The sequence below is a fragment of the Lagopus muta genome, chromosome 10 (assembly GCF_023343835.1).
Source record: "Lagopus muta isolate bLagMut1 chromosome 10, bLagMut1 primary, whole genome shotgun sequence".
NCBI lineage: Eukaryota > Metazoa > Chordata > Aves > Galliformes > Phasianidae > Lagopus > Lagopus muta.
The window spans coordinates 14,280,677-14,307,834 of record NC_064442.1 but is presented as its reverse complement, the minus strand read 5'-3'; the positions used below and the strand labels follow the sequence as shown (position 1 = coordinate 14,307,834).

Here is a 27,158-nt window from a genome sequence, read left to right as displayed (position 1 = left end):
GATTAAACAAGGAAATTAAGTCAGTTTAGTTCCCTATTCGTGCCCAAGCCCTACTTCTCATACTGAAGGAGCCCAGTGACTGTACACAACAGCCGTTCAGCATCACGCACAAAAGATAACGTTTATTTATCAGCTTATTCCTGCTCTTCCCAGCAATTCAAGACTAGACACTAGATCTCTAACTTCTCCACGATGCATGCTCCATTTCAGCAAACCACTGCTCACAGTACTGGTCATCACGATAAAAGACCATTGTTTTCTAATCCTCTCCCTCCCCCTTCGTGCCCAGTCACACACTCCCCTCCCCTAATCCTCCCACTCTTTAAAACACCACATCAACTTTTGCAGGCTGCCTGTTTGCAGCAGCTCTAAACAAACCACACAAACCAAAACTCTCACACATGACTATTTTTGAAGTGAAAACTAAGGAGAATACAATTTAACCGGAGACGAGTCAACAGCTGGGCCTAGATGAGAGCAGTGCGGCATCCAGCAGGAAAGAAGCATTGTTACAGAAAATGGGGGCTAGAAGCAGGGAATGAGAGCCAGCTTTGTTCACAGCCGGTAGCCTAAGTGCCTATCAGTCAGCAAAAGCATTCTTAGCACGGCTGCACCAAAGCTTCCTGCAGCCGGTCCGCACGTGACAGGCCCGCACAGCAGCGCAGGCGGCGGCCATCCCCGCATAGCAGGAGCGCCCCAGAGGTCAGCGCTTCCAGGCATCTCAGCAATCTGGGAATTGCCTCGGCTTATCGCTTGGAAGCAATATAATTACACTGCTTGCAGGGCCGGGGCAGCAGTTTGTAGCCGTGATCTTTTAGTCAGCTACAGGTCATGTACAATTTTTAAAAATACACGAACATTAAAACATGAAAAAATCCACTTTTTCAATAGAAAAAAAAAGTGAAACTACATTTTTTTCCTGATGCTGCCTACGGTGTTCTCTTGAGTAACTGAGTTTTGTGAGTTTGGTTTTCTGTTTTCTTTAAGGCGAGCGGACCAAAATGCTGAACATTCTACAGAAAACTGATTTTTCCCCATACAGACAATGAGCTAAACCTACTGAATAAAAGGCCCATGTTAGAGTTAAAAGGTAGAGAAAGTAAAACCTGGATTCATGCTAAGTTTGTGGCACTCCCTACGAAAAGGGGTATTCTACAAAACAAAGTGAAATGCTTACTTCCAGCTGCTCAGAAGCGGAGCATTTCACTCCCAGCAGAGCAAGTCAGCCAGCAGTTCTACTCAAAGATCTTCCAGCAACAAAAGGGGAATGGGGGGTGGGGGAGGCGGCGGAACAGGACAGCGGATTCCATCAGCCTGCCTCACAAGCCTCAGCAGCACCGCAGTAAATTCCAGCTGCTCCAACTCGCTGCTTGACCCACGTGTTCCTCTCCCATCACATACCAACCCGACGACAGAGCTCACCCAACAGGTATCAGCATTTGCAACTTGCCACATGCTATTTACTTCACCCTGTCCCACAGAGCCCTTCTGCTGTACAGATGACTACTGCCTGCTTGCTTCACCACTTAATTGTCACCCACTAGTAAGTGTACTTCTGCTAGTTCTAGGAGCTCTAGGAGACTTCATGCTCTTTAAGTCCAGAGGAGAAAGCAGGAAATAACATCAGTGAAAAATATAAAAAGTATCACAAAAATTCTCAATTTGATTCTAGAAAAGGGAAAAAAAGCCCCTACAGGACTTTCCTGACTGCCTGCTTTTGTTCAAATATTTTTTTTAATTGTCAATAGCTATTTAAGCTAGAACTGATTCATGAAAGAGGGGATTAATGTAATTAGAAGTTCAGCCTAGCAAAATGCATGCTGCAAAATTTCCCATTGAAGTTAAAGAGACATTTCCTTTCCGCTTCCATTTAAAACTGAAACGTACACACAGTATGACACAGGACAGAAATCCCACCCCGATGTGAATGGAGCTAGATGCACAGCCAGAGATAGTGCTCACATGAGCAGTAACCCAGTCATTTAGCAGATATCCTCATAATGCTGGGAGGGAAAAGGCAAAAGCCAGAACACTGGCCATTCTGCAGGAACAATGACCTCAGCAACTGCCAGCGGTGCCTTCTTACCATTGTTCACTCTTCCCGAGATAAAGAGGCGTTTACAGACAGCAGACAATGCAACAAGCAAGAAAGCCTTCCAGTTTGCACCGCTTTATTTCAGATGAATCATTTCAAGCTTACATAACATCAAAGGCAAAGAGATTTCTACCATTTTGAAAGACAAATGTACGCTTTGGTCCACATCAACCTGCATCCCGAAATTCCTCCTGACAGACAGCTATCAGGCAAAGATTACCAAGACAAGAATTACGAGATTTCACTCAGAACAAGGCATATATTACTCCATCTTATATCTCAGATGGCAAACATATCCAAACAACACAGTGGAATACAGAACGGATTCCTGGGAACAGCATATCAGCACAGAAACTTGGACTAGCACTAGAATTAACCTGGTAAGAAGCAGTAGAAGGAAAAGGGATTTAGCAGAGACTCGCATGCATTTTCCATTCCTATTTGCAATTCTTCTTAACGCATACACCCACACCTCCTCTCCAGAAACAGGAAGGCAGGAAAGACATTCAAGGAAGCAAATAAATATGGGCAAAGGAAAGCCACATTCCTGACACTTGGTTACAAACACAGCTGTTATCAGACAGAGTTTGGGGGAGCCTGCTGAGGTGGTGCTCTCACATGGAAGGGGAAGGTAGAGTGTGAAAGCAAGGACTTCTGACCAACCCCGCCTTCATGCTTACAGGCAGAAAGACAACAGGAGTTTCCATATGCCAGCATATGTCTTTCCTACAGTTTCACAGAAATTGTTACCACCTTTTGAACTAATTTAAACTATCAGCCCGTGCACAACTGTGAGCACTGAGCTCAGTGCCTCCTGTCCCTGAAACAGCACACACAGTACTCTCAGAAAGGTGGGCCCTTCATTTACCTGCGTCCCGTCCAACCTAAACGACCACTTACACCAACACAACCAATGACTTTGGGTTACACTTGCTTTCTTGGCTATCTTCACAATACTTTAAAAAAAAAAATAAAAATAGAGAGGAATTTAAGAGGAAGCAGCTTGATAAATTGTCACCATACTAAAGATACTGCTCTTTCCCACTTATCTGGGAATATTTTCAGATAAATGTTACAATTGAGGAGGATCATCCAAACCAGTGCGTGTGATTATTCCCATTATTTCCAAACACAGTACAAGAGAAGATAAGCAGTAGATGCATTTCAGCATATTTTATTCTCTCTTTCTTTTCTTTTTTTAACTGTAGTCTCAGGAGGCCAATGTCAGGGATTATTTCTCATCTGAACTTTTGCACACTTTTCATTTTAAGCGCTCGGAGTAGGTTCTGAAGTGCTTCCAGTTTGCTCTGGAGTCTTACTATCTAGAATTTTGTAGAACTTTGTCCTTCAAACTGTTCTTTATTTGCTTTAACATTTAAATTTGTTATGCTTTTCTTTCTCCTCCCCATTCATTGCCTTCAGTTCTATTACACAAAGCAGTAACAAGCACAGGAGCTAGCATTACAGATGCAAAAAACAATACAGCTGCAACTTCAGCAACACACCTAAGCTCCTATTATGGTTCTTTCAGAAGTTGGGTCTGATTGTATCATCTTGATTTAGAATTGCAACCTTCAAATACGGTTATTCAGTTACTCTTGATGAAACAATTCTGTGAGTAAGCCTTAGTCATAGAACACCAGGTTTCACAGTAGTCACTTGGAGAGTCCAGACACCTCAGCTTTTGTGCTAAGTTCTCACTGCTGGGGAAGGCAGATGCAAGAAAGGAGTGAAAAGCCTTTCTGTTTCACAAAGGTCTATGAAATACCAAATGGCAAAGGCAATGCTCAGCCAAGACACTGAATCAGAAGAACCTGGTGGCAGGCAGAACGTAGAAATGATACGGTTCCTTGGTTATTAACTTCAGAAGGCAACACTGCATATCTCATCTTTTCAGACGATCAAAGATCTGCTGCTGACCATAGTGTAAACAAAACTCTGATAAACAGAATTCTGATATAAAGTCAAGAAGCTTCCTAACTGCCCCCCAACATGACAATATTCCATGCTCCTGTCAAGCAATACTTATTTTTCTGTTTCACCACATAAGAAACATAGAACCAGAGGGTCAGTAGGTGCAAGATGTGTATGACAAACAAAATTTTCAGCTACATACTGACAAGGTACTTTTACAGATAGATCCCCTAACCGAACCTCAGCTGTTCCCATAGCAGCTCTAGGGGACACCCACCCTCTAACCACCACCAATACAACTACAATAGCACAACTAGGAAACGTACACAGCCATTCTACAGACTGCACCTACAGCACGACATCCACTTCTGATAGAGTGTATCCTCAGTTCAAATCATTACTGTGCTGTTTATAAACAGTGGACCTTTCTCATTTCCTTTAGCTAAATACTTCCCTTTTGGGGAGCACTGATCTACTCCTCATCATTCAAAGGAGTCAAACAAAACAAACCAAATGAAGCCCACTTAGTTTTCTCATGAGATAACCCTCCAGGAATTTCCTTTCCAACACAGCCATGCTATTAACAGAGGGGCTCAACCTGTAAATGATGGCCAATCACTTTCCACAGCTCAGTCTCAATACTGAAGGAAACACAAGTTCTTTTGTCAGAAAGCCATGCCTCCAAGCTTGGCTTCAAGACCTTAATACCCACTAGAAATACTATTTCAAGGAATCCAGATTTACGGGTTCACCAGGAAAACTACATCACGTGGGGTTATTCAGAACAACGTTGTTCCAAATAACGACAGGAACAACGCTGGGTCAAACAAGATCCACTTTTTCCAAGAAGCATCCTGTGCTGACAGAGTTAACACGATCTGGCCTTCTTCCAGATATAATTGTGGGGAAGCCAGCCATCAAAAATGAACATGAATTACAGATTTATTACAAGCCTTGGAAATTGTTCAGATAAACAATACTTGCCATACCTAGCCCCAGGTACCGTTCTGATCCCATATTAATTACACATTACTAATTGTTTGATAACACATTGTCAAGTAATACCTTTTTAAGAGTTACTTCTCCTTGAGTTCTGCAGTTTTGGTAATTTGAACTGTTACATTCTGCTACAGACAACTTACCCTTACACAGCATGACTGAAGACAATCATATTTCCAATATTTATTCAGTGAAGATGACCACACTTACTTTAATTTTGCCACAGGGAATTCATCCACTGCAAGTCCTGTTCTACAGATTCATTTATTAAAAAAGCCTGCTAAAAGATCAAATCAAGTATTAATTTGAAGTAATTTTGTATTAGTTCCCACCAGGGCTGCCATTATCCCACCATGCAAATACCCACTCTGAAAAATAAACATTCACGTGGAAAATGAACTTAAATCCTGATGTGTTTTTAAATGCAATTTGGACAATCATATCTTCTCCAGAGTGGTAGAGCACACTGATTTCCACTCAGTGCAAGTAAAGAAATGGGACCATTTGTTAAATGATTGCTGACCTAGTAGGGCAGAGGGAAAGACACTGCTGTGGACCCCATTTAAGCCAGGCAAGAACAGGCTACGCAGTCCCACAGGACTGTGAGTTGAAAACTAATTACTGCCTGGTTGAGGAGGGGTGAAGGGAAATATTTTGCAAGGAAGCCTCTAAGATAGATCTTAAATGCAAAAAGGCAACGGAGAGGAACACAGAGAAACTACAAATCAGTGAAGGTGCCTGCTTTTGCATAATTCCTATTTTTAGCAAGTCAGCATTTAATAGATTTAGTTAGGTGGGAGGGACAAAAGATTGAGTAGTACCAAGTTCTGTTACTGCTTTTCTGCTATGGAAAGCTAAGTAAGAAAACACATTATAGCAAATTATCCAGGTCAACGTGGGTAATAGCAGCCTTGCTCACCTCTCATAAGAAGGAACTCCTACTACCATGCTTCCTACTGCTACCATGTTACTGAATTTAGGCTACCTTCCCCCACCACAAAAGGGCAGAAACATCTGTTTGTAACAGATTAGGAAACAAGAATCCTGTTAGAGATTACTAAATACCTTGAGAATATCAATACTTTTTAAAACAATGTCAACTTAATTTCTTAGCACCTACATTGTGCTTAAGGCTTGCAAATACACGTAAACTAAAAAAACATTCTTAATGGATGAAGGCTAGAAACAACTCTGAAGAGTTACTAAAGATCCCACAGAGTTACAAATAGCAGATGTGAGCAAAGTACCCAGTCCTGCAGGCTTGCTTGTAGCCTATGAGTTCCCCGAGGGAATTCCAGGCAAGGAAAATCTATGGGTAACAGAAGCAGACATCATTTTCCCCAGCCAAGTCCCTACCCCTGTGACCTTGGCAGAGCTCACTGCTCCCCTGGATCCACAAGACTCAAACTGGATCTGCCAGCATTCAAATTAATGCTTTCTTCATTTCCTCAGCACAACTCCTTGAAGCAAGAACATCCCCATGTTTGTGAGCACAGAGCACACATTTGAACAATATGCCCCTAAAATAGCATAATTACAAGAAAAGACAATGTTTTCAAGACATTTTGGACTCAACATACATAAATGCACAGAACCACAGAATTCATTTTGAGACTTCCCTGTGGCTATTTGCTTAATCAGTACGTTCACTGAAGAAGTCATTAGCAATATTATTTGCCTGAGAAAACATTGAACATAGCTTGATATTAATTTTTGCTGCGTTTATACTATGACCAGGAAAAACTCAAAGAGATACAAATGACTGAAGTCTTTCTTAACCAGAGGGTAGTTTGCTGTACAGATTATATAACTTCAAACATCCTATGAAGTAAAAAAAATAAGCCTCTGAATCAAGTACCCACCAATTAACTTAAACAGACATGTAGAGCTCGATTCACTGTTAGCAAACTGAACATGGAGACCACAACTTCCTACATTTAGACATGTACAGCTCTGCAGCTTTCACACTGACCAACCAGACGTGCTCAGTGCACCTTCTAGTGCAACACACATCACCTTTCCTGTCAGCTCTAGAGCACGGGAGAACAAAACAGAAGATCCTACTTCACACTGCCAGCTGATTGGTATGGCTGGTAGCACAGCAGGCTTGGTCTGAACATCAGTGACTGACAGAAACTGGTTATGGATGAGTGTTTTTAAGCCTTTTTTTTTTTTTTACAATAACGTAAGCTCTGTATCTATACTCATAGTATTCAACAGCACAACGTGTGCCTTAACATACCTGTGAAGCACAACAACCCATTTCTAGTTGCCTTCCTCAAAGCAAGGATCAGTTAGCTGCTCACTGATAAGGTTTTACCAATTTTCCATCCTATAAAGATAAAAATCAGCTCCCAGGCACAGTCAGATATCCATCGCTGGTTAAATTAATCTTTGTCCTATGCATTGAACTAGTAGCAAACTCCATACACACTTCACAACAGCAAAGACTGTAGAGCTCTGAGCTTCTTTCATGCAGCTGACACTGGAAAAAAACACCTCAACTACCATTCAGTAGCCACAGTTGCCTCTCACCATAATTGCATGAATTTAAGTTTTAAACGTTCTGGATTATCTTCTTTCCTGAAAACAATACATAAATTGAAGCAATTTCTTAGGTCCATGCACAACCTAAAGAACAATATCAAAATTAAATGTTTCAGGATTGTTTCCAGCAAGTAGATAATTTCTGATGTTAAATTCACTCAGCTTATTTCTAGTACTTCATGTTACTTCTTCACATGCATTTTCTACATTTCTTTATTGTTATGCTTGAAGAATCTCCCCAACATTGAGAGAACTGATCCAACGTTCTAGTGTTTATGAAGGTCTCAAAGTGAAGAACAAAACACTGTTACAAAACCTGTATCATAGACTCACACATAGTATAAAGCACACTCGAAAAGTTGGTGCGTAAAGCCTCTACAAAGAATGAAATCATTAGCATCTTTGAACGTGATTCTGGATAGAATACTAAGCTATGTTTATGAAAACCATAAGAGGAACCAAGGAGTCCTAGCAATCTGCGAGTATTGAACTGTTACTGTGACCCATTTCTCTACTTCTCATTGAAGCAGTAACAGATACTTGCCTGGAGCTGGAGAGGCAGTTAGAACAAAAATCCAATTAATTACAGGACTGAGGTGAAGGGAAGGGAAATCTTCTCTGCACGTACATTTAAAACTAGAATGAAGTCAAGAACTCAGGTTCAAAATGCAATAGAGGTCAGAAAACTAAAAATTCTTCTCCTTACATTTACTACTAAGGAACTTCTCCTTTCTTTTTAAAATCTAGTGCAGACTGCATATGGACCCTCAGCTTAAAGGTGGAGAGCTTTACATCTCATTACTAATACCCTGACACACAGTCATTCCCTCAGCATCCATTAGTATTGTTCAAGACTACATTAGAAGAGATTAGGCCCTCAATGTTTCACAATCATGGCGACCGCTAGATTAGGCTGCAAGCAAGATTTCATTTCTCCCACCATCTTGTATTGTACACCACCAACAGCTGCAGCAAACACTGAAAACCTCCATAAAGCTCATTCTTTCACAGCATAGCTGTGAAAAAGTCAAGCAACCAAAAGTGAGCGGGAGCAGAAGGCAGCAGGAACTGCTGATAACGGGGTGTAACACAGCAAAGCCAGCCAACATTCCCACACGTACAAATCAAGAATTACTGAGCTAATAAAAAATTGTTTTAGTTCTCCTCTGGTCAAGTGTGCCAACATAAACACGAGCATGGACACAGACGTGGGCATGGACACAAACCCTCAGAAGCTTGCAAGTATGCTAAGGAAAACTTCTGTTAAGAGATAAACATTCACGGCATTTGTTTTAATGCACTACACCCCTCAAAATGAGAAACTGGACACCGCGTCCAGAGGGGTGACTGAAGGAAACAAGACCTGAAACTTAACACAGGAGTCCTCCAATATTCTCGTATTTCTGAAATATTTATCATCTCTCCCTCATCTTCTCCATAACTATTAAAGCTATAATCGGTAGCCCAGGAATTATTAGCTGAAGTAGAATTACACTGCCTACATACTGACAGGAAACTTTGACAAGGAAATTCATGTGAACTGTATAGATAAGAGCCAAGTCTCGGACAATGTTATGTGACAAATTAAGAGCAAGAAGACAAGCAGTAACTTCAACAGGAGACCATTACAGGCTGCAAGATCTTACTTGACAAAAAAAGGTCTGGAAATAGACCGTGAAGAGTTACAGCAGAAGCAGACTATTTTGCAACACTCTTAAATTAAGATAACTTTCACCGTAATTAGTTTGGCTGCTATCGTAAACATGAACATGGTCTCACAGTGCCAATTTAATGCCAAAGACTTGGAAGAAGTGTCAGGTGACTGCTAAGGGAAGAGGCAACGCTCAGTTTTACTCCAGTGTGCATGCACACCAGTCCAAAAACAAAAGAGGTAACGCCTGCGTATTTTAGAAGTTTAGAATGTTTGGAGTTTCTTCCGTTTTTAACTTCCTAAGACACTGCACGCACGCGAGGGGCATTATTTTTTCCACAACCATGAAAGCTAGCTATATTTCAAGAGAAGATTTCGTCCTACAGGTGGAAACTCAGCACCAGTTTTACATGAGAGCACAGTGTGCAACATTTCAGCCAGGGCAGTTTCCCACAGTTCCTCACAGAACAGAATTCCAACACAAGGTTACTAGTTTTAGGGACAAACAATACTTACTTTCACCATCATGCTTTCTGTCAATCCGAACAAGGTAAAAGTAAGTCCTATCCGTACAGCTGTGTGACAGCACCAGTTTGAAGTGTAACGCAGAACAAATTACTTTGCTTACTGCATACATTTATCGCTGGTATTTCTGTGTACACATCGGTTAATATGTAGTAAGAAATCTCTGATGCATACTTAGAAACCGAGTACACAGTCGAGTAAGCGGACACGGGCACTTCAGCCTCATTGCCCGCACAGGCGGTGGGCGCTGCGCTCACGCCAAGGGGCCGCAGGCCGGCCGGCCGCCCGGTGCAACGGGGCGCTCCCAGCCCCAAGGCCCCAGCGGGGCGGGCCGCGCCACAGGGTGCGTTCCAGCAGGTGACATCAGACCGAAACCGCCGAGTTTCACCGAGAGCAAACATCGCGGCACCGGCGACACGCGCGAGCTCGGAACTCGGAACGCCGAAGCCCACGGCGGCCGTTCGGGAGTCGCGGCCGAACGGCGGCTCCGAGTTCAAACCCGAACCCGTTTCCGAGAGCCCCGCAATCGCGGGCGGAGCGGCAGCAACCTGTTGGGCGCCGTTCCGGCCCTGCCCCGGGGCAGCGCGGCGTTACTCACCTCAGAGGCGGGCGGCGCCCGCCTGTGCACCTGTACGGGCACTGCCGGCTGCGGCCCGCCGGCCCGGGCCGCTCGCCGCCCGCGCGTCAAATGCCGCCGCCCGGCCCGGCGGGACGAAGAATCCCGCGCTACCGGCCTCTCCCGGTCCAGCCGCCCCCGGCCGCCCGCCCCCAACAAAGGGACGCGGCCTTTCCCGGCGACTCCGCCCCGCCCGCGTGGGGCCCCTCGGCGGGGCCCGGTCCATCTCGGCGCGGGGCTGTCCCGCCGCCACCGCCCGTGCAACAGGTGGGGAGCGGCCCCGGCGGGGGGTTCCGAGCCGTCCACGAGCTCGCTCGGCCCGGCCGGGACGCGGGATCGCGCTGAGGGCACAGCGAGGCCCCGTCCCAACTCGGCTCCGCGCCCCGGCCGGGCTGCCCGCACCTCAGGACGGACGGACGGAGCCTTACAGCCGCCGGGACGCCGCAGCCGCGCGGGAAGCGGCCGTAAGGAGGAGGAGGCAGCGGGGCCGCCCGCAGCTCCGTACCGCACCGCGGATTAACGCGGCAACGCTCCGCCGCCGGGATGAGCCTTACCTTGCTGGACGCGGCTCTGGCAGACATTTTGTTTCCTTCTTTCCCCCCAAGCAGGGAGACCGCGCCTGCAAGTACCAAGAGCGGGGAGAAGGGATCCCCGCCGCCTCCCGCGCCTCACGCAGCCGCCCAAATAAACATCCCACGGGCAGGGAGGAGGAGGAGGAGGAAGAGGAGGAGAGAGGCGGGCGGCGAGGGAAGGGGCGGGGAAAAAGGGAGGAGGAAGGGAGGAAGGAAGGGGAAAGAGAGCGGAGCCCCAACTTTGAGAAAAGTGCCGGCTCTTTCCCGCCCGGGCCGGGGCTGCGAAGGGCGACGGTCGCTGCCCGATCCGCGATCCCCGCGCTCCGCTCCGCTCCCCACACGGCGCCGCGTGCCGCGCAGCCCCGGACGCTCCTGAGTGCGGCGCGACCCATCCCGCCGTGCGGGGGAGCGCCCCGCCCCGCCCGTACCCCCGTCCCACCGCCGGCCCCGGCTTTCCCCGAGCGGCGGCACCTGCGTGGCCGGCATCTCCTCAGCTCCCGGCCCCGCCTCCCCCGGCGGTGGCCGAGCGGCGCAAGAACGGCCGTAGAGCCCGTCCGCCTCCGGACTCCCCCCGCGCGGTGGTCGGAGCCGCGGGCGACGGCGGCGGGGGCCGAGCGGCGGCCGTCTGGCACAGCCTATGGGAGCGCGGGGGGCGGTTTGAAACGCCGGAGCGGAGCTGGCGGGGGGGTGGGAGGCGCGACGAGCAGCGGCGGCGCAGCGGGGAGCCCGGAGCCGGGCCTCCCACACCGCTCCCCCATTCACTGAGCGGCCGCCGGGCGCTCCCGCTGCCCCTATTGTCCGCAGGGCGGGCGGCGGCGTTCCGGCTGCGCGTCTCGTTCTCCAGATAAAGGAACAAAGGCGCTGACCGAGAACAGCCGAGGAGCTCCGGCCCGAAGTGGCGGCCGCGCGGACTGCAGCTTTGGCGAACAAACGCCTGGGTGTTCGAGGTGAAGGCGTTTTCGGCGCCTTTTACAAAATAAACATTTATTTAAGAAATAAGAGAAATCGCACGAAAATATTTTTTTTCCATTTAGATAAGCGCTTCCTAAAGAAGCCGCCCCAGCTGTGGGTGTGGGCCCTGGCCGCACCCCGCCGACCCCGTGCTGCGCTACCGCACCGCGCGCCTCCCTGCGCAGCGGCAGCAGCGCCTTACTGACCTCGCTTTGCTCTCAGTGCCAGACGAGCAGAAGTCCCGTGTTAGCTCTGGTGCCGTGAGTAACCGGGAGCGCCCACCGGCTCAGAGCAGCACAGGTGAGAGAGAGCCCAGAGCAGAGCGCACGCCACAAGCACTGTGCAGACACGAGGCACTACTGAGGCACTGTATCGGGGCCTCGTGTTTTTTTGCTTTATGTATGCTTTACATGCTATCAGCTGCCATAGTGCTCCGTGCAATGCTTCAGAGCATCTGCATTCCCAAAAAGAGGCAACAATTTAATGGCCAAAACACCGCTTTACAAAGGAACGCCCTACCCAAAGCCTCCATGTGAGTATTATGTTTGTTCTCCTTTGAAAATAAACAAATCCATATTCCAGGAAATAGCTGGAGCAAATTCCCAAGGCAGCAGCCTGAAACCAAGGGGAAAGGGCCACGGCAAGGAGGACGCAGCAGTGCGGAGCCCGGCCTGCTAAGACCTCCTGCCTGGGCTGGGCCCACCAGCACCCCTCAAGGCACAAGCCCAACAGAGTCGTGTCCCCACCCCCAAGCTGCCAGCATCTACTACCCCTGCCATGCACCTGCCCCTGCCCTTTCCCACAGCGGCCATGAGAATTTCTCCTCCCTTTGCCTTTTGCCAAAGCCCCTCAGCTGACTCCAGCACACAAACACGCTGAAGATCTGTTCACTTGAGCACTGCTAGAAGTAACTGCGCCTCAGATTTTGAAATCTATCTATGCATGCCAAAGGAGGAATGCGACAATTTTTATGCCCACATCACATGCGTAATTGCCGGAGGAGGCAGGAAGGAAAAGGCTAAGATCACAACAGGAAGGAGGGGGAAGATTTCAAGGTGCTGAGGCACAAAAAGGAACTTGATGAGGGAAAAGGGAGAGCAACTTGAAAAAGAGCAAGTTCATAGCCCTCCCTTATGTCTGCCCCAAGCTCCACCAAAAACAAGGGCCAGTTTTTGTAGCACCTTACAGAACATAGGTCAACCATGCCATATATGCATACACTGAATCAACACAGACGCAGACTATGCGAACAGGCAAAGCTGCCAGCACAGAGTTCAGAACATCTGGCAGCAGACACCAGATGATTGCAGATGACCTCTTGCCAGGCTGGAAGATGTCCGGCCCCAAAAGACTTGTATTTGTTTCTTTCTTTCCTTCCTTCTTTTCAATCAATCTCATTTCCTTTTCTTCTTTCCTTTCCTTCCCTTTCTCCCTCCTCTCCTGCCGCCTTCTTTCCAGCAGCTGTGTACAGCTCCACCTCTGCTGGTGACACCAACCCAAGAAGCCAGAAGTGCCAACTCATTCTCTTAGCACTGGTAAAAAGTACAAGTTTGTAGGTGCCTTCATAGATATTTTAATTGAAAGTGGGTTTTGTTTCTGCAGCCATTTCAAATTCTTCTTCAGAAGCACTTTTGCATCTGTTCATTAATAAATTACTGACAAGCAAAGCTACTGCCACAATATTGATAACACTAAATCAAACTTTGGTCAAGTGTTGGTTGAATAACCTAGATCATTATATGAAATGGAAGAAATCTTGACTGATTCTCTCATTTACCTTATTTCAAAAATTCTTAATAAAGTATTACAAAATTCATCTCTGTATTACTGAATTCCCTGAAAAAAGGCTCTAACAACAGCAAACACCTATCCATATACACACTTGCAGTGATAAAGAGCAAAGCACAGACAAACATATCAGTGTCATATACATGCACTGCAGAGAACACATTCACTGAGATAGATATATACCAGGTCTCATCTGCAAGGTGTAACTTAAAAATCAAACTTTGAATAACAGTTCTGATACTGCCTGTTCAGTCCTGAAAATGGGACAACTTCTTTGTCTTTAGAGAGAAAACTCTGAGAAATCAACAGTTGAATGACAGCAGTATTTTACTTATCTTTAAAATAACTGCCACCGAAAGATGTCTAAAAAAAGTACTATTGCATTTTCTTGTTAAAAATAAAACTGCTTTGATCAGTACAGTTCAAGCCACAAACTTAAATTGATTCAAAGGACACAGAAGGACAATCCGATGTGTGAATCCTGATTTCTGTATCTGCTATTCTGCAAGAACAGGAAGTCTATTCTCTATGTTGATTTAATTTTTTTAAGAAATGTTTTGATCACTTAAAGATGAGGAAGAAGGAAACTGCAGAACCACAGCCACTACCGAGATAACTTCCTGTGGTTTTCGTGGTATATGGGGCTCAGAAAGAAAACAATTCATAGCAGATCTTCCAAAGATATCAGACTTGTACTGCAGCACAAAGTGGTCTTGTGCAAATTAGCTCTAAATATGCCAACGTGGGATCAATGACGCCAAGCAGTTGAGTTGATACAGTATGTTCTCTATTTGTAATTTGCCACTTGATTTCAGCTTTTCAGGAATGAAGATAAAAGGGGAACTGAAAATCAGAATTCACAGTGCAAACCACAGAAGAAGAAAGTATCTTTTTTCGCCTCAAGAAATAAGGAAGTGGTTTAAACAAATCATTAGGAAATCCATGTGCTTAATATTACATAATTTTTTAGAGTCTTTTTGAATCAAGTCCCTAGGGAAAAAAACATTAGTGCAGTAACAATGTCTATAATGACTCTTATCTTCCTCCTCCTTACACGCAGTTAAAGCTCACTTCCTAAGCTTACAGGCTAAAGCTTACTTCCTACCTTCCTCTCTAAAAGGCCATGATCCAGTGCAGGTCCCTCATCTAAAAACACTGCAGATATTTGCTCAATATTACAGTGAACAGAGTCTTCCAATACCTCACTGCCTTTCACAAAGCAGAACTGTTAGACAAAATCCCAAACATCTTTAATTTCTCTCTCATTAATAGGTGAAAGCATACACCTCAGGTATACATCAGAGGCTGAATAGAGCCTGACAAGGAATAAACCGGACCTGTTTCACCAGTGAGGAATCTTAAACACCTGATGTGCTATATTCATTGCTATGTCTTATTTATTACTAGAAGTGTATTAGGTTTAACATAGTGCAAGGCTCTTCCGTTCAGGCAGAACATCAGTTCACTTTTTAAGCAAATGGCAACTGTATGAATAGAATTAATAGTAGGTTGTAGGGGCAATGCAAGATTATTTCCATCTTTGAAATATTGAAATAATTTATTATTGTAGAGCTGAAGAGAACGCAGGCTACACTATTTGGTTATTATTTTAGGATATCCTTATAAAAAGAAACCTCGTCTCCTTGGTTTTGACCAGGTCTTAGAGAATCTCTGTCATTCCTATTATTATGTACAGTGACAAAGTCTGGGAACAAAAGAACACGTTATCAGTAAGTTTTAATCTTGGTTCATGACAGCAGAGCTAATTCATTAGAGCAGTGCTATGTAAAACTGCGTCCCACTGACAGACGCTTTGTGAATGGGGCTGTGTATTTGAAATTCACTGCAGCTGATCAAGGCTAATTTTACAAAATGCTTCACTACAAGCAGCCACTGGATGTCAGAACGTCAGATATATTTATTCTGCTTTGTTTTGCTTTCTCCAGCTTTTTTAACTTGGAGGGGACAGTAAAAACACTCAAAGATAGGTGAAAAACTTAAGCAGTCTTACACTGGAGACACTGCCACCCATGCAACATTGTTCTGGAATTACTCTTCTTCATATTTGCTTACACAGAACAGGATAATGCGACTCGTTCATTCTCGAAGATGTGTGCCCAAACAAAAAGCAACAGGTTCCAAAGTTGAGACATACAGGTATCTTTGGTGAGTAAAACAAAGAATTAATATAAACCAGTATAAAGATCTTTGCCACTTACAAACTGTAAGGATTTTGGAAAGGCAGACCAGGGATGGCTTAATAAAATTGATGGATTTCATTAATTGCTGGCAAAGTCCTCAGTATTGCAGATTTTTCCAGGAGCCCTTGCACGCAATGCAAAGTGACAAAGCTGTTCTCTGAAACCCAAAGAGAAATCCCCATCTTCTAGGACTGATGAAGCCATGCATGTGGGTTCTGCTAGGGAGTGGTTTTCCAACCCAGATCATTTTGAAACATGAGATGATGTCTCCAGTTTCTCGAACGCAAATACCTCACCAGTAATGAGCACCACAGAAAAGCATCACAACTCACTTTTGTTAATGAGACAGCATGCATATAGAACGGGAAACTATATGCTGAAAGCTGCTGTATTCAACATAAAAAAACATAACACTGAACATTTTTATACTCCTAAAAGATTTTACAAATACTGCAAAAAAAAAAAAACAAAACTAATTTCCTTCCTAGCTCTTCATATTGACACTTTAGTGTAGTTGCAGAAATGTACAAACTTAAACACGTGGACTCCAGAAGCAATAACTCACAGTTCCTGCTTCAGCTTTTGGCATTAGACTCTCTCCTCATTTTTTCCCCTAAATGTTCTTACGACAACTGGCACAAGACTCCATCTACAATCTTAAAAAACACATGCCCATTTCCACCAAGTCAAGGAACTGACAGTGTACTCAAAAGCAGGAACGGCAGATTAGAGCCAGTAATGCCAGCATAATCTTTACCTCATCTGGCAGCTCTGTCCTAGCAGCACCTGCTCTGTAAGAGTGACTTTCGTAAGGTTTAGGGGAGGTAAGTAAGGTGAGTAAGCTTCTGATGGTCATGCCCACAAGGTTATGAACCTTTTCCACCTTGTTTTTATTTCTACTTCCTGATCTTAAGGCATCTAAAAGAAAACCAGTTCTAAAAGACTGCTGTTTCTGGCAGTAGAAGAAGCTCAGGTTGTCCCTTTTGTGCCCTGTACAGCTCTTACAGCACACTGTGGGATGGCTATACAGCACAGTGCTGTCACAACTGGTCCGTGATGGTTTTCTGGGGGCTCCCATTCAAAGCCAGTATCAGTGAAAAGCATAGTATTCTGCTATAAAAAGCTCAGTGTTCCAATAATTCACCCTCCAAATTCACCCTCCACCAGAAACAGTCTAATTTAAGATACATTTACTGAGCGTAATATACTTCTCATCTTAAGAGTTAAGGGTGCTCTTCAGCCACTTTCCACGTGCAGCAGCCAGGGAGACATCTGGCTATCTGTGATATTACACACAATGGTTTTGGCTGTCCGTGACTGGCAGGAAAGCCCAGCTCCCAGGGACAACATGTGGTTTTGCAGTACACACTGGTGGAACACTTCATCTGCAACTGTTTGACTGTGGTTAATATTAATCTGTCTAATTACACAAATAAAACTCACAACAAGATTCTAAAAGAAGTTTAAACATTTTACTTTATGTAATAGTTTCAAGTGGCAATATACTAGAGAGGATAATAGAAAGTGCTTAGTATGGGAGGATATTGCATTATTTCCTGATCTGTTGTCAGGAAAGAAAAAAACGTCACAGGTTGCCTGCTGGGCTTTGGTGTGTCACAGCACAGAAATCATCAGGCAACACACACTGACGTGACAGAAGCCCCACTTTCTTCTGCTGTTATTCGATCACTCATCTCTGCCCCTGAACCTCTTCCCACCACCTTCATAGCTACATCAGGCTAACTGTGTATGCAGGTTAGTAAAACAATACTTCTTAGAAAATTATTCTTGTAGAACAGAGGCAAGAGTAGATGGACAAAGACAGGAACTTTTTAAGCTGGTAAAAGTAACACGATTATATACCTACAATTGCTTATCGTTGACCTATGCTTGAAGCACATAGATCTCTTCACTTGCAGATTTCCAAACTGAAGGACAAAAGGAACTCTCTGCCTTACAAAAGCGAGGAAACCTGCACTTCACATGAGCTATGACTGCACACTTCGCTCCTATGAAATTTGCATTACGTGTTTCAGAAGGTCCTGTAAGACATGCATGCATTTCCATCATGCATGTGCAAGAAATCCTGAGATGCATACTTCCTCAATTTGGAGATTCCCATAGTGTTGGCTGCGTACAGATTCAGTGAAGCCAGTTGTTACCAATTCACTCAAAAGGCAATAGAAAGCATGCTTTTCACACTTTTCCCATTAGCAGCAATCTCTAATACATTTTCAATAAGTGGTTTTTTTTTTCCTAGAAATAACTAAATACTATCTCAATCTAAGATTTGAAAACTTGATTTTTGATCCAGAGCAATACTGGATATGTTTAATGTGGTAAACATGAGGTTCAAAGAGATACAAGGTACTAAGCAAGCAAGACTTTCTATAAGATTTCCTCTACCTTCATCACATTGCTTATAGCGTCCCAGGGTCCAAATTTCACTCATTTCTCTCAGCAGAAATTCTCTCAGCATAACTCAGATTCAGTCCAGCTCTCAGGCATTTACTCTGCACACAGGTCTGTAAATGGATTTACATTTCCCAGACCAGGAGCTCTTCAGAGAACCTCACAGGTGGCATCTGCCTGCAGGCAGGGGCTCAATTCTGACCTCAGCAGGTTAAAGCTGGTTGTGTAGTTGCTTACTGAGAACACATTCACACCTCAGAAGGCAAGCATATGTTACAAGGGTACATCCCAATCTCCAGCTTTAAACCTGAGAAATCAGCAGACAGAAATGTTCCAGGTTCTGCTGCATTAACAGAGAAACCTTCCTGTTTAAGACTGCATGCCTACATCATGGTGATGCCAAGAGGCTCCAGTCAGCATGACGCTTTAATCTGGCTAAACACACACACAGAGCCCAGCAAGAATCCAAGCAAAACCCTTCTAGTGTGCAGTTAACTGTTCAAACTCCCCGTTCTATCTACCACATGTGGATGAGCATTTCTCACCTCTAGCATTTCTAGGTTGTTAGGCAGCAGAGGCTTCACCATTATATCCATTTCATTAGCTAAACCTTTTCTTTACACATCTGTCAGTTCCATCCAGTGTGCAAGCTGAAAACCTGTAACTGCCATATCTTTTTTTAAACGTGTGAGATTTTAATCCTTGTGAAAGGTGCTAAAGCAAGAGCCTGGGGAACGAAATGCTTCTTGTTTCCAGAGCAGGTAAAGCTAGGACAAGCAATAAAGAAAGCTTCCCTGCAAAGTCCAAGCTGCAGCTGTTGGCAGACCCTCAACCCCTTCACCTTCCACATGCACCTGCAAGCTTGCTTGTTGCTTTCAGTGCTGCTTTACAGTTATAAAGATACAGCCTCTGCCTGTAAATGTCATTCTCTAACTCCTAAGTCCTTCTGAAAGCCTTTTTGAAATGGGGAGAAGTCAATTTCGCCAAGTGTCAGAATCTTTGTGAGTCACACAACTCTGGTACCTCTCGGAGCTGAGATTGTAACTGACAGCAAGATGCTTGATACTGTTGTGATCTATATGGTTTCTTACGAGGAATGTAACGCATTTTGACAAAGTTCTTCCACAGATACTATATTAAGACTTTTTTTTCCCATGCTTTTCTAAAGCTCCTCATTAGAAAGGGCTGCCCTTCAAACATTTCCTCATGAAGGCCCAGTTATAAACCTGGAGGCTGAAGCAAGCCCTATGACTACTTATTATAGAATCACAGAATCACTTAGGTTGGATAAGACAACTAAGATAATTAGTCCAACTGCCAAGCCATTCCCACCATGCTCATTAACCATGTCCTTCAGTGCTATATTCACCCTTGTCCTGAATGCCTCCAGGGACAGTGACTTCACCACCTACCCGAGCAGCTTATTCCAGCGCTTCACCCCTCCTTCTGAGAAGAATTTTTTCCTAATATCCAACCTGCACCTCCCCTTAATGGCAACTGTAGATCATTACTTCTCATCCTACTATCCAATGATACACCATGATGACATTTCTCAGAACACCAGTGGTGCCATTCTGACATGCACTGCTGGACAAATGTTTCTTCTAAGGGGATGTATCAGGATAGCAATACTTTATTTGGATGAACAGGCACCTCCCTTTTTCCTTTACAATACACACAAAAAGCACGCAAACACCAGAGCAAACCTAGATCCCAGGTAACCACAGAAAGTATTCTGAAACATTTTACCTGTGTCAGCACCCTCATGGGCCTGAATGGTGCTGACAAAATGAGTATGAAGATAATTAGTGGCTTCTCTTTACAGGCTCCATAGTCTGGAAGCAGCAGCCAGGGTTGGCTGGGATCTTTATGGAGGAGGGCAGAAGGAGGCCAGGGAACAGGGAGCTGCTACAGCTCATGTGATGCCCCCCTGCTGCACCTCAGTCAGCACTGCACCTGCATCGCCACAGCTCGCCTACAGCTGTGATCCTGAGGGGTCATCACTGAACGTCTGCTTCACGTGGGAAAATCAGTGAAATTACCTACATAAACATATTCAGTGAGGATTACTAATCATATCTAGTGTTTGTTATGTTTGCTTGGGTTAATGTAGCAGCCCTCAGTATATTAAAAACCACAGAAAATTCTGAGCTGTACAAAATTTCTGCTCGTATATATGCAGGGCCAGCTTTACCCATGCCTGGTCACAAAAGGCCCAGAGACAAGGGTGTGTGCAGCGATGCCTCCCTGGGGCAGCACCAGCCCCAGCTTGAATAACCTGCCAGAGAGGCAGGAGAGCCGTGAGATGGACGTGGCCTCAGAACGTGTCACTGCGCTCACACTCGACGTGTTGCAGCACAACTTAATGAGATCTTACCCAAATGGGATTTCATGTTGTGACTAGGGGTGGATGCTGAACACGTGAATGTTACTATCTGAACTACTCCTCCAAGCAAAAACTTCATTATGTATCGTATTTAATAAAAAAAAAAGATGTTCTGTTTCTAAGTGATCAGATTAGACTGTATCATCAAAATATATCTAAATCATATTTCCTTCTTACTGCAAACAGAATTCCACTGATGTCACAGCTAAGTTGGCTGAAGTCTCTGGAATGCATTTGTGTTATATGCACTATTTCAGATAGAGTCCTTGATTTTTAATTTCTTTTTTTTTCTTTTTTTCTGAACTCCTGCCTGGACTGAAAAGACAAATACAAAGCATACACCACCCTCCTACAACTCTTCACCCCAAATCTGTCAACAGATGGAGATGGTCAGTGCACTACTGACATAGCCCTGCGTGCTGGCCAGTGAAGGAGAAACGATGAGTCTCAAAGTAAGGAGCACCTGGGCATGCTCTGCTTTACCATAACATATTACTAGTTAGGGTGAAAGGCAGTATTCTACAGCATCAGCATCCCCATTTTTCAAGAGTTGTTTCTTGTACCTGCAATCGACATTAATTCAGCCAACGTACACACTCCATCACCAAAAGGTTCTTTGAACATAAGGAGGCAGAGATACTCTAAAATAAAGCATGTGGAGCTGCTTGGGAGCAAGGTCTGCATTTGCACAGTGCAGCAGCCAGCAGCAGGCTGTGCCCCCTGCCAAACGTGCTGGCTGTACAGGAGCGGGCAGCTGAGGGACGGGCACTGACAGTGCCCAGCCACAGCCCCCCAATGGCTGGGGACAAGGCAGCTTCCACTCCTATTAGAGAACCCCACCACAGCCCTCCCGACCACGCTAGCTGCAAGATGCAGAGATGCTCTCTCTGTGGCACCCTCCCCAGGCACTGCTCAGGCCTTGCACTGCCACAGCCTGGCCCCAGCTCCCAACCATGGTCACTTCTCAGGACTCCAACAGGGCCCGGTGCTCTGCTTGTCTCGTATTTTTAGCAATGACCCCGCTGCTGCAGTGTTTTACAGCTGAAACAAACACGCCATTATATAACATTATTATGGTTGTATTGCAGTCCATGCCTCAGAGAGACGAAGTGCGGAAACTATGAAGATTCAGCTGCATGCAGGGGCAGAAGACAGTGCACAACTGGACACTGTGTGCATTATATCTTGATTAAAAATAGGGGTGTAACAGAGTGCTTGGACTGAGGATATCCCCTTACCCCATCAAAAAGTTATGCACATATAAATTTTGAATGACTTGCAGCATGAAAACAAATTGCTAGACCGCCAGCTGAGATTTCAACTCATTTTGAGCCTCTAATTATGCTTGAGCAGCTCTTCAAAACACAGAAATCTGTTTCTGCCTGCATAGCAGAGCATGGAATGAGCAAGACAAATATTGTAGTAACCTTCATAAGCAATCCAAAAGCTATTGTGCAAACTGTCCCCTGCCCCTCTTCTCTCTGAAGTCAGTACTGATCGTGGAAACAATAATAAGATGCTTCAATTATTGACCGAGATCTCTATTTTTAACATTAACTACAACATTTTAAACAAGCTTTGGATGTAGTCTATGATAGCATCTTTCCTTTCTCATTCTCTGCTGTATGGAAGAAGTATTTAACAGACATACTTTGATGTAAGTACAGATACACAGACAGATAATTTTCTTCTGAACAAACCTGTTTCTCTAAGTATAAACGCAATGCAAACGTAACTGGTACAGTCCTGTCTGTGGTAACAGCTGTAATTAAGCCATACCTGCTCCTATTGTCAGGGATGTTTATTAAGCTTCACTTTGCAATGAAAGGACAAACAACTATGACTACACCCATGTTTTAGCAGCAGCGGGATACAGATGTTACATTCTGGACTGCACTTGTCTCACATCCCTTCAGTTCTGCAACAAAACTGGTATTTTTCACTTTTCCTTCCTAGTTCATGCGTTTCAGAATATGGAGAACATTCACAAGGCTCTTCTGCTTTGTTATATTACATGTCTGAAGGAAAAAAAGTGTAAAATGCATTGCATAAGGCATATTGCTTTTCAGAATCCCATTTTCAAGCATTTTCTGGGGTCTTTTTAGGAGGACACACTCCTTATTCACAAAGAATTCCCCCATGAGATTAGTATTACCACCTGTTCCTTGGTGGCTGCTGAGACAGGCAGCACAGAGGCTGGCTCTTACCCCCCAGGGGTCACAGGCACACTCTCCCACCTTGGGTTAATCACTGGACAACTCCCAGCACCAGTAACACACCAACAGGGTACTATATGGCCTAATTAATAGCTTTAACAAGAATTAAATGCTTTAGAAATTAACTGCTGGCACATAAATATACAATACTGCTGTAGAACTGCTGTTAAGAAAGACAAAATTAAGTGACATAAATTGCTCTGAAAATAACGCCTCCTATTTATTTCCATGGAAACTGCAACAGATACAAAAAGCACAATAACACTATTTGATAGAGCAAATTCTCAGCTACAAAACACCCTTTTTCACTACAGTCACCACACTGTTACACTATTCTCACTGTAGCTCCCTCCAGCTGTGTGCCAGGGAGCACTTCTGGCCTCTCTGCTCCACAGAACTGTGGTTTGCCACATCCAGAACAGACAGCTGGGCCTTCTTGAAAGCTTTACTGTAGTGCAAAGGACAAACTGATTTTTAAGTTCTTCATATTATCACCACAGTTTCTCCTTCAGCATTACAGCTGTGTAATTCCTATTCTTGGAGGGTTGCAAGACCAGAGTGGCTGAAGCCCTGATCAACCTTACTCTGCACTCATCGGTGAGCCAACTTTCAGCAGGAGTCTGGGGCTCTCCTGTCCCTTCTGACCTGAATTACACCATGATCCTAAGTCTACTCTTTCTTCCTAGAGAAATCAGCATCTCCTCGGGTTTTCACCTCTGTATCAGCCTGTTTTTGCGATAGAATAATAGAACAGAACAATCTAGACAGGCTGGAGCAGTGGGCCAACGAGAACCTCACGAGGTTCAACAAAGCCAAGTGTGCGGTCTTGCACCTGGGTCACAGCAACCCCCACTTATCAGTACAAGCAAAGCAATGTAAGGATGGAGCACAGCACTGCTGAAAAGGACCTGGAGTACTGGTGGATGGCAAGCTAGACGTAAGCAGTAATGTGCCCTTGCAGCCCAAGAAGCCAATCGTATCCCGGGCTGCATCAGAAGAAGCGTGACCAGCAGAATGAGGGAGGTGATTCTGCCCCTCTGCCCTGAGCTGTGAGGCCTCACCTGGAGTATTGCATCCACATGGGGAGTCCTCAGCACAGGACAGATGTGGACCTGTTGGAGCGTGTCCGAAGGAGGGCCATAAAACTCATGGAACAAGGGATGGAACACCTTCCCTGTGAGGACAGGCTGAGAGCTGGGGTTGTTCAGCCTGCAGAACAGAAGGCTCTGGGGAGTTCTGAAAGCGGCCTTTCAGTATCTAAGGGGGGCTATAAGAAGGAAGGGGACAGACTCTTTAGCAGGGTCTGGTGTGACAGGACAACGGGAAATGGTTTCAAATGTAAAGAGCATAGACTTAGATTAGATATAAGAAAAAGGGTTTTTTATCATAAGAGTAGTGAGGCACTGGCACAGGTTGCCCAGGGAGGTGGGGGATGCCCTGCCCTGTCCTTGGAGACAATCAAGGTCAGGCTGGACAGGGTTCTGCACACCTGATGGAGCTGTAGGTGTCCCTGTTCACTGCAGGGGAGTTGGGTTTGATGACCTTTAAAGGTCACTTCCAACTCAAATAGTTCTGTGATTCTCTGAATTTTAGGTTCTACACATTTTCAACCTTTCTGAAGTATTTTCCACCTCCAGTGGAGGTCACTTTTTCCAGCTTCTTATATAATCACAGTGAGCTTTATTATGCCTCTCCTCCCCTTCTACTATCTGACAGGAGACATTACTGCCATTTGGCAGTGTGCTTTTAGAGGTTTTTCCCTATTCCTTCCTCCAAGAGATATTGTATGAGTTCTAAAAAGCAGGTCAGCTTGCATACACCTATGTGAGAATTTCTTCTCCCTTTAAAAGCCAATTAGCAGAAAAGCAAAATAACTGACATGCAAAACTTAGTAAAATGACTACTGGAGTCAGGAACCAAAAGGGAGAAGCTAGAAAATGAACAAATAAGATTTTGTTTGTTTGTTTGTTTTTGCTTCCAAACTTAGGAGTTTTGTAGAAATTGTTGACAGCATTCTATTTCCTTTAAGCGCCGTGCAATATCCAACCATAGAACTTCAAGTATTTTTGCTTTTGTGGATTTATAATCTGTATTGCTGGAGATAAAAATCTTTTTCTTTCCTTTTTTTCTTTTTTTTTTTTTAATTTTCCTTGCAAATACAAGCTGGTATAAATGGCTGCAGTGAGTAATTTTCCTTAAGGGCCACTACACAAGTCTGGCATATTTTCAGACTATCCACATCACTGAAGGTTGCTTACAGCTTTGAGCAAAACAGTGAAAGTACTGCCATCCTCATGACCAGGCATCCAAGGAGACAACTGGTTTGCTACTTACAGAACAAAAAGACTCTCTGTTTGCACAGACACTTGTGTGCTTTTTGGTTTCTTTCAAAGCCTGTCCACACTTAGAGCTCCTGGTGGGCTCTGACATGCGAGCAAAACAATCCACATGTGATCAGTGAGCCCCCATTGAATGCTGATCATATGACTAAACCGCTTGAGATTCCTTTTGCAGTGGTCACTCTGCAACGGAGCCTTTCACAACATCCTTCTCAGAGATCTGTTGTTCTCCTCAGTACATACATCTGAAATTGTAAAAGAAGGACTGTGGGATGCAGCTCTACTGGCAGGCAAATCATGATGCCAAACAGTAACTTCCGACTGTCTGCTCAACCTCTCACCCAGTTCACCCAGGAGAGCCAGCAGCACCCTCCAGCTCTGACAAGCCAGGAGGAAGCTCTGCTAAGCCATAAAAAGAAGCTGCCATACATTTCAGAGTATAAAGACTACGTGATATGGGAGGGTGAAGAAAAAGGTGACACTAAAATGAGGGGCTGGAAAATGAGAAATGGTTGCTTTGGGGACTGGAATGTATCCAGATCTACTTTTGTCTACATAAATTGAATTCACAGCCCAAACTGAATCCACTACCCTAGCAAAATGGCAGATAAATTACAACAAAATATTATCACAGACAAGCTTTCTGGAAAAAGCCTCCAACAACTAAAACCAGTATAAACAATCTGTAAGACTCAGCCCCACTTAGTGCAGTGAGGGAGCAGGCAGTACAGATTGACAAGCAAAGCAATGCTCCAGCTGACTTGCGGTGCCATTAATGAGGATGGCTGTGACAAACAGCTTCTGGTCCTTGTATGATATCCACGGCCTTTGGCCACATTCCCCGAGATGTTGGTGCTCAAAGATAAAAACTTATCAGCCAGAAACAGTTTTATCAAGTGTTTTATGGCGTGTTTCTGCTTTCTTTCATTAGACACTGAGGCATTTTCTCATCATGGGTTGTGTACTGATATCTACTTCAACATAGGCAGTGCAATCGTGCAATAAGATGCTGGTTGCCTAAGCCACACATTTCCTTTTTTCTGATTCTTGTAAAATGGTGGTGTCCTTAAAAGAACAACCCCGTCATGTAGAGAACTGAAAGAAAACTCTAATTTAACTGAAGAGCCCTAAAGCTGCCTCAGTTCAGACTTGTTCCCAAGAGAAATTGCTGGGAGCCAACTACCGCTGCTTCCCTCTTTGCTTTCTGTTGCTGGCAAGATTGAATCTATTTTTTACTGACATGCCACTTATAATATGCTGTGAAATGCAGACAAAATGCAAAGAGGAATTGCAAGCTGTCTTGACAAACATTTGGCATCCGTTTCCAGTGCTTGGAAACAGCTTTGTGATGTTCTGAACTCAGGTAACACAGAGAGAATCATTTAGCAGTTCAGCATTTTTGCCATTTAGTTGTACTGAAATATCAGTTGTGAGGTGACCAGCTACCTTACAGAAGAGTATCTTCTAGCATCCTCACATTTAGACCGTTGCATGTGGTGCATGCAGCTCTTAATCCAGTTTGGCTGTGCTGCTGGTTTTCTGTGTAACCTCTCAAGTCCCTTAATTTACTCACTTTGATCGCCTATGGGGTAAAATTGAAATACAAAAGCACTTCTGTAAACCACTTCAAGGTCTTACGATGGATGTTTTATCTAAATCTTGTTTTTTACGGTAAACTTTTTTTTTTTTTTTCTTTTTTCCTACAGTTGCAGCTTTCTTATCTATCTTCAAACAGAATTGGAAATACGTCTTGTTAACACTTCATCAACATCCTTTGGTTTGCAGCTTTGATTTTAAACGTGGACATCCTCATCTGCTCAATCTACCTTTTTCATTCTCAGTATTTCTCTTGATCCCCAGATAGGATCTCACTTGTACTGCTTTGGCAATCTCAAACTCTCTGGCTGCCTTTAACCTACTGAATCACTTCCTTCCTTTACGTGATG

General features: G+C 44.5%; 1 protein-coding gene across 13 annotated transcripts in view; it reads right to left on the bottom strand.

Moving 5' to 3' along the window:
- TJP1 (tight junction protein 1) overlaps positions 1-27,158 on the bottom strand; it is a 159,650-nt gene that overhangs the window by 60,432 nt on the left and 72,060 nt on the right. Inside the window, exon 1 of one of the 13 annotated variants that reach the window (XM_048956405.1) lies at positions 11,391-11,507. The exons of 10 other annotated variants lie outside the window; for them this stretch is intronic. In XM_048956405.1, coding sequence (XP_048812362.1) covers positions 11,391-11,405 — 15 coding nt within the window. In that variant the 5' untranslated portion in view covers positions 11,406-11,507. Of the gene's footprint in view, positions 1-10,329; positions 10,393-10,901; positions 11,270-11,390; positions 11,508-27,158 lie in introns of those variants that run through there. 2 more of the 13 variants (XM_048956404.1, XM_048956407.1) reach the window with 2 other exon arrangements.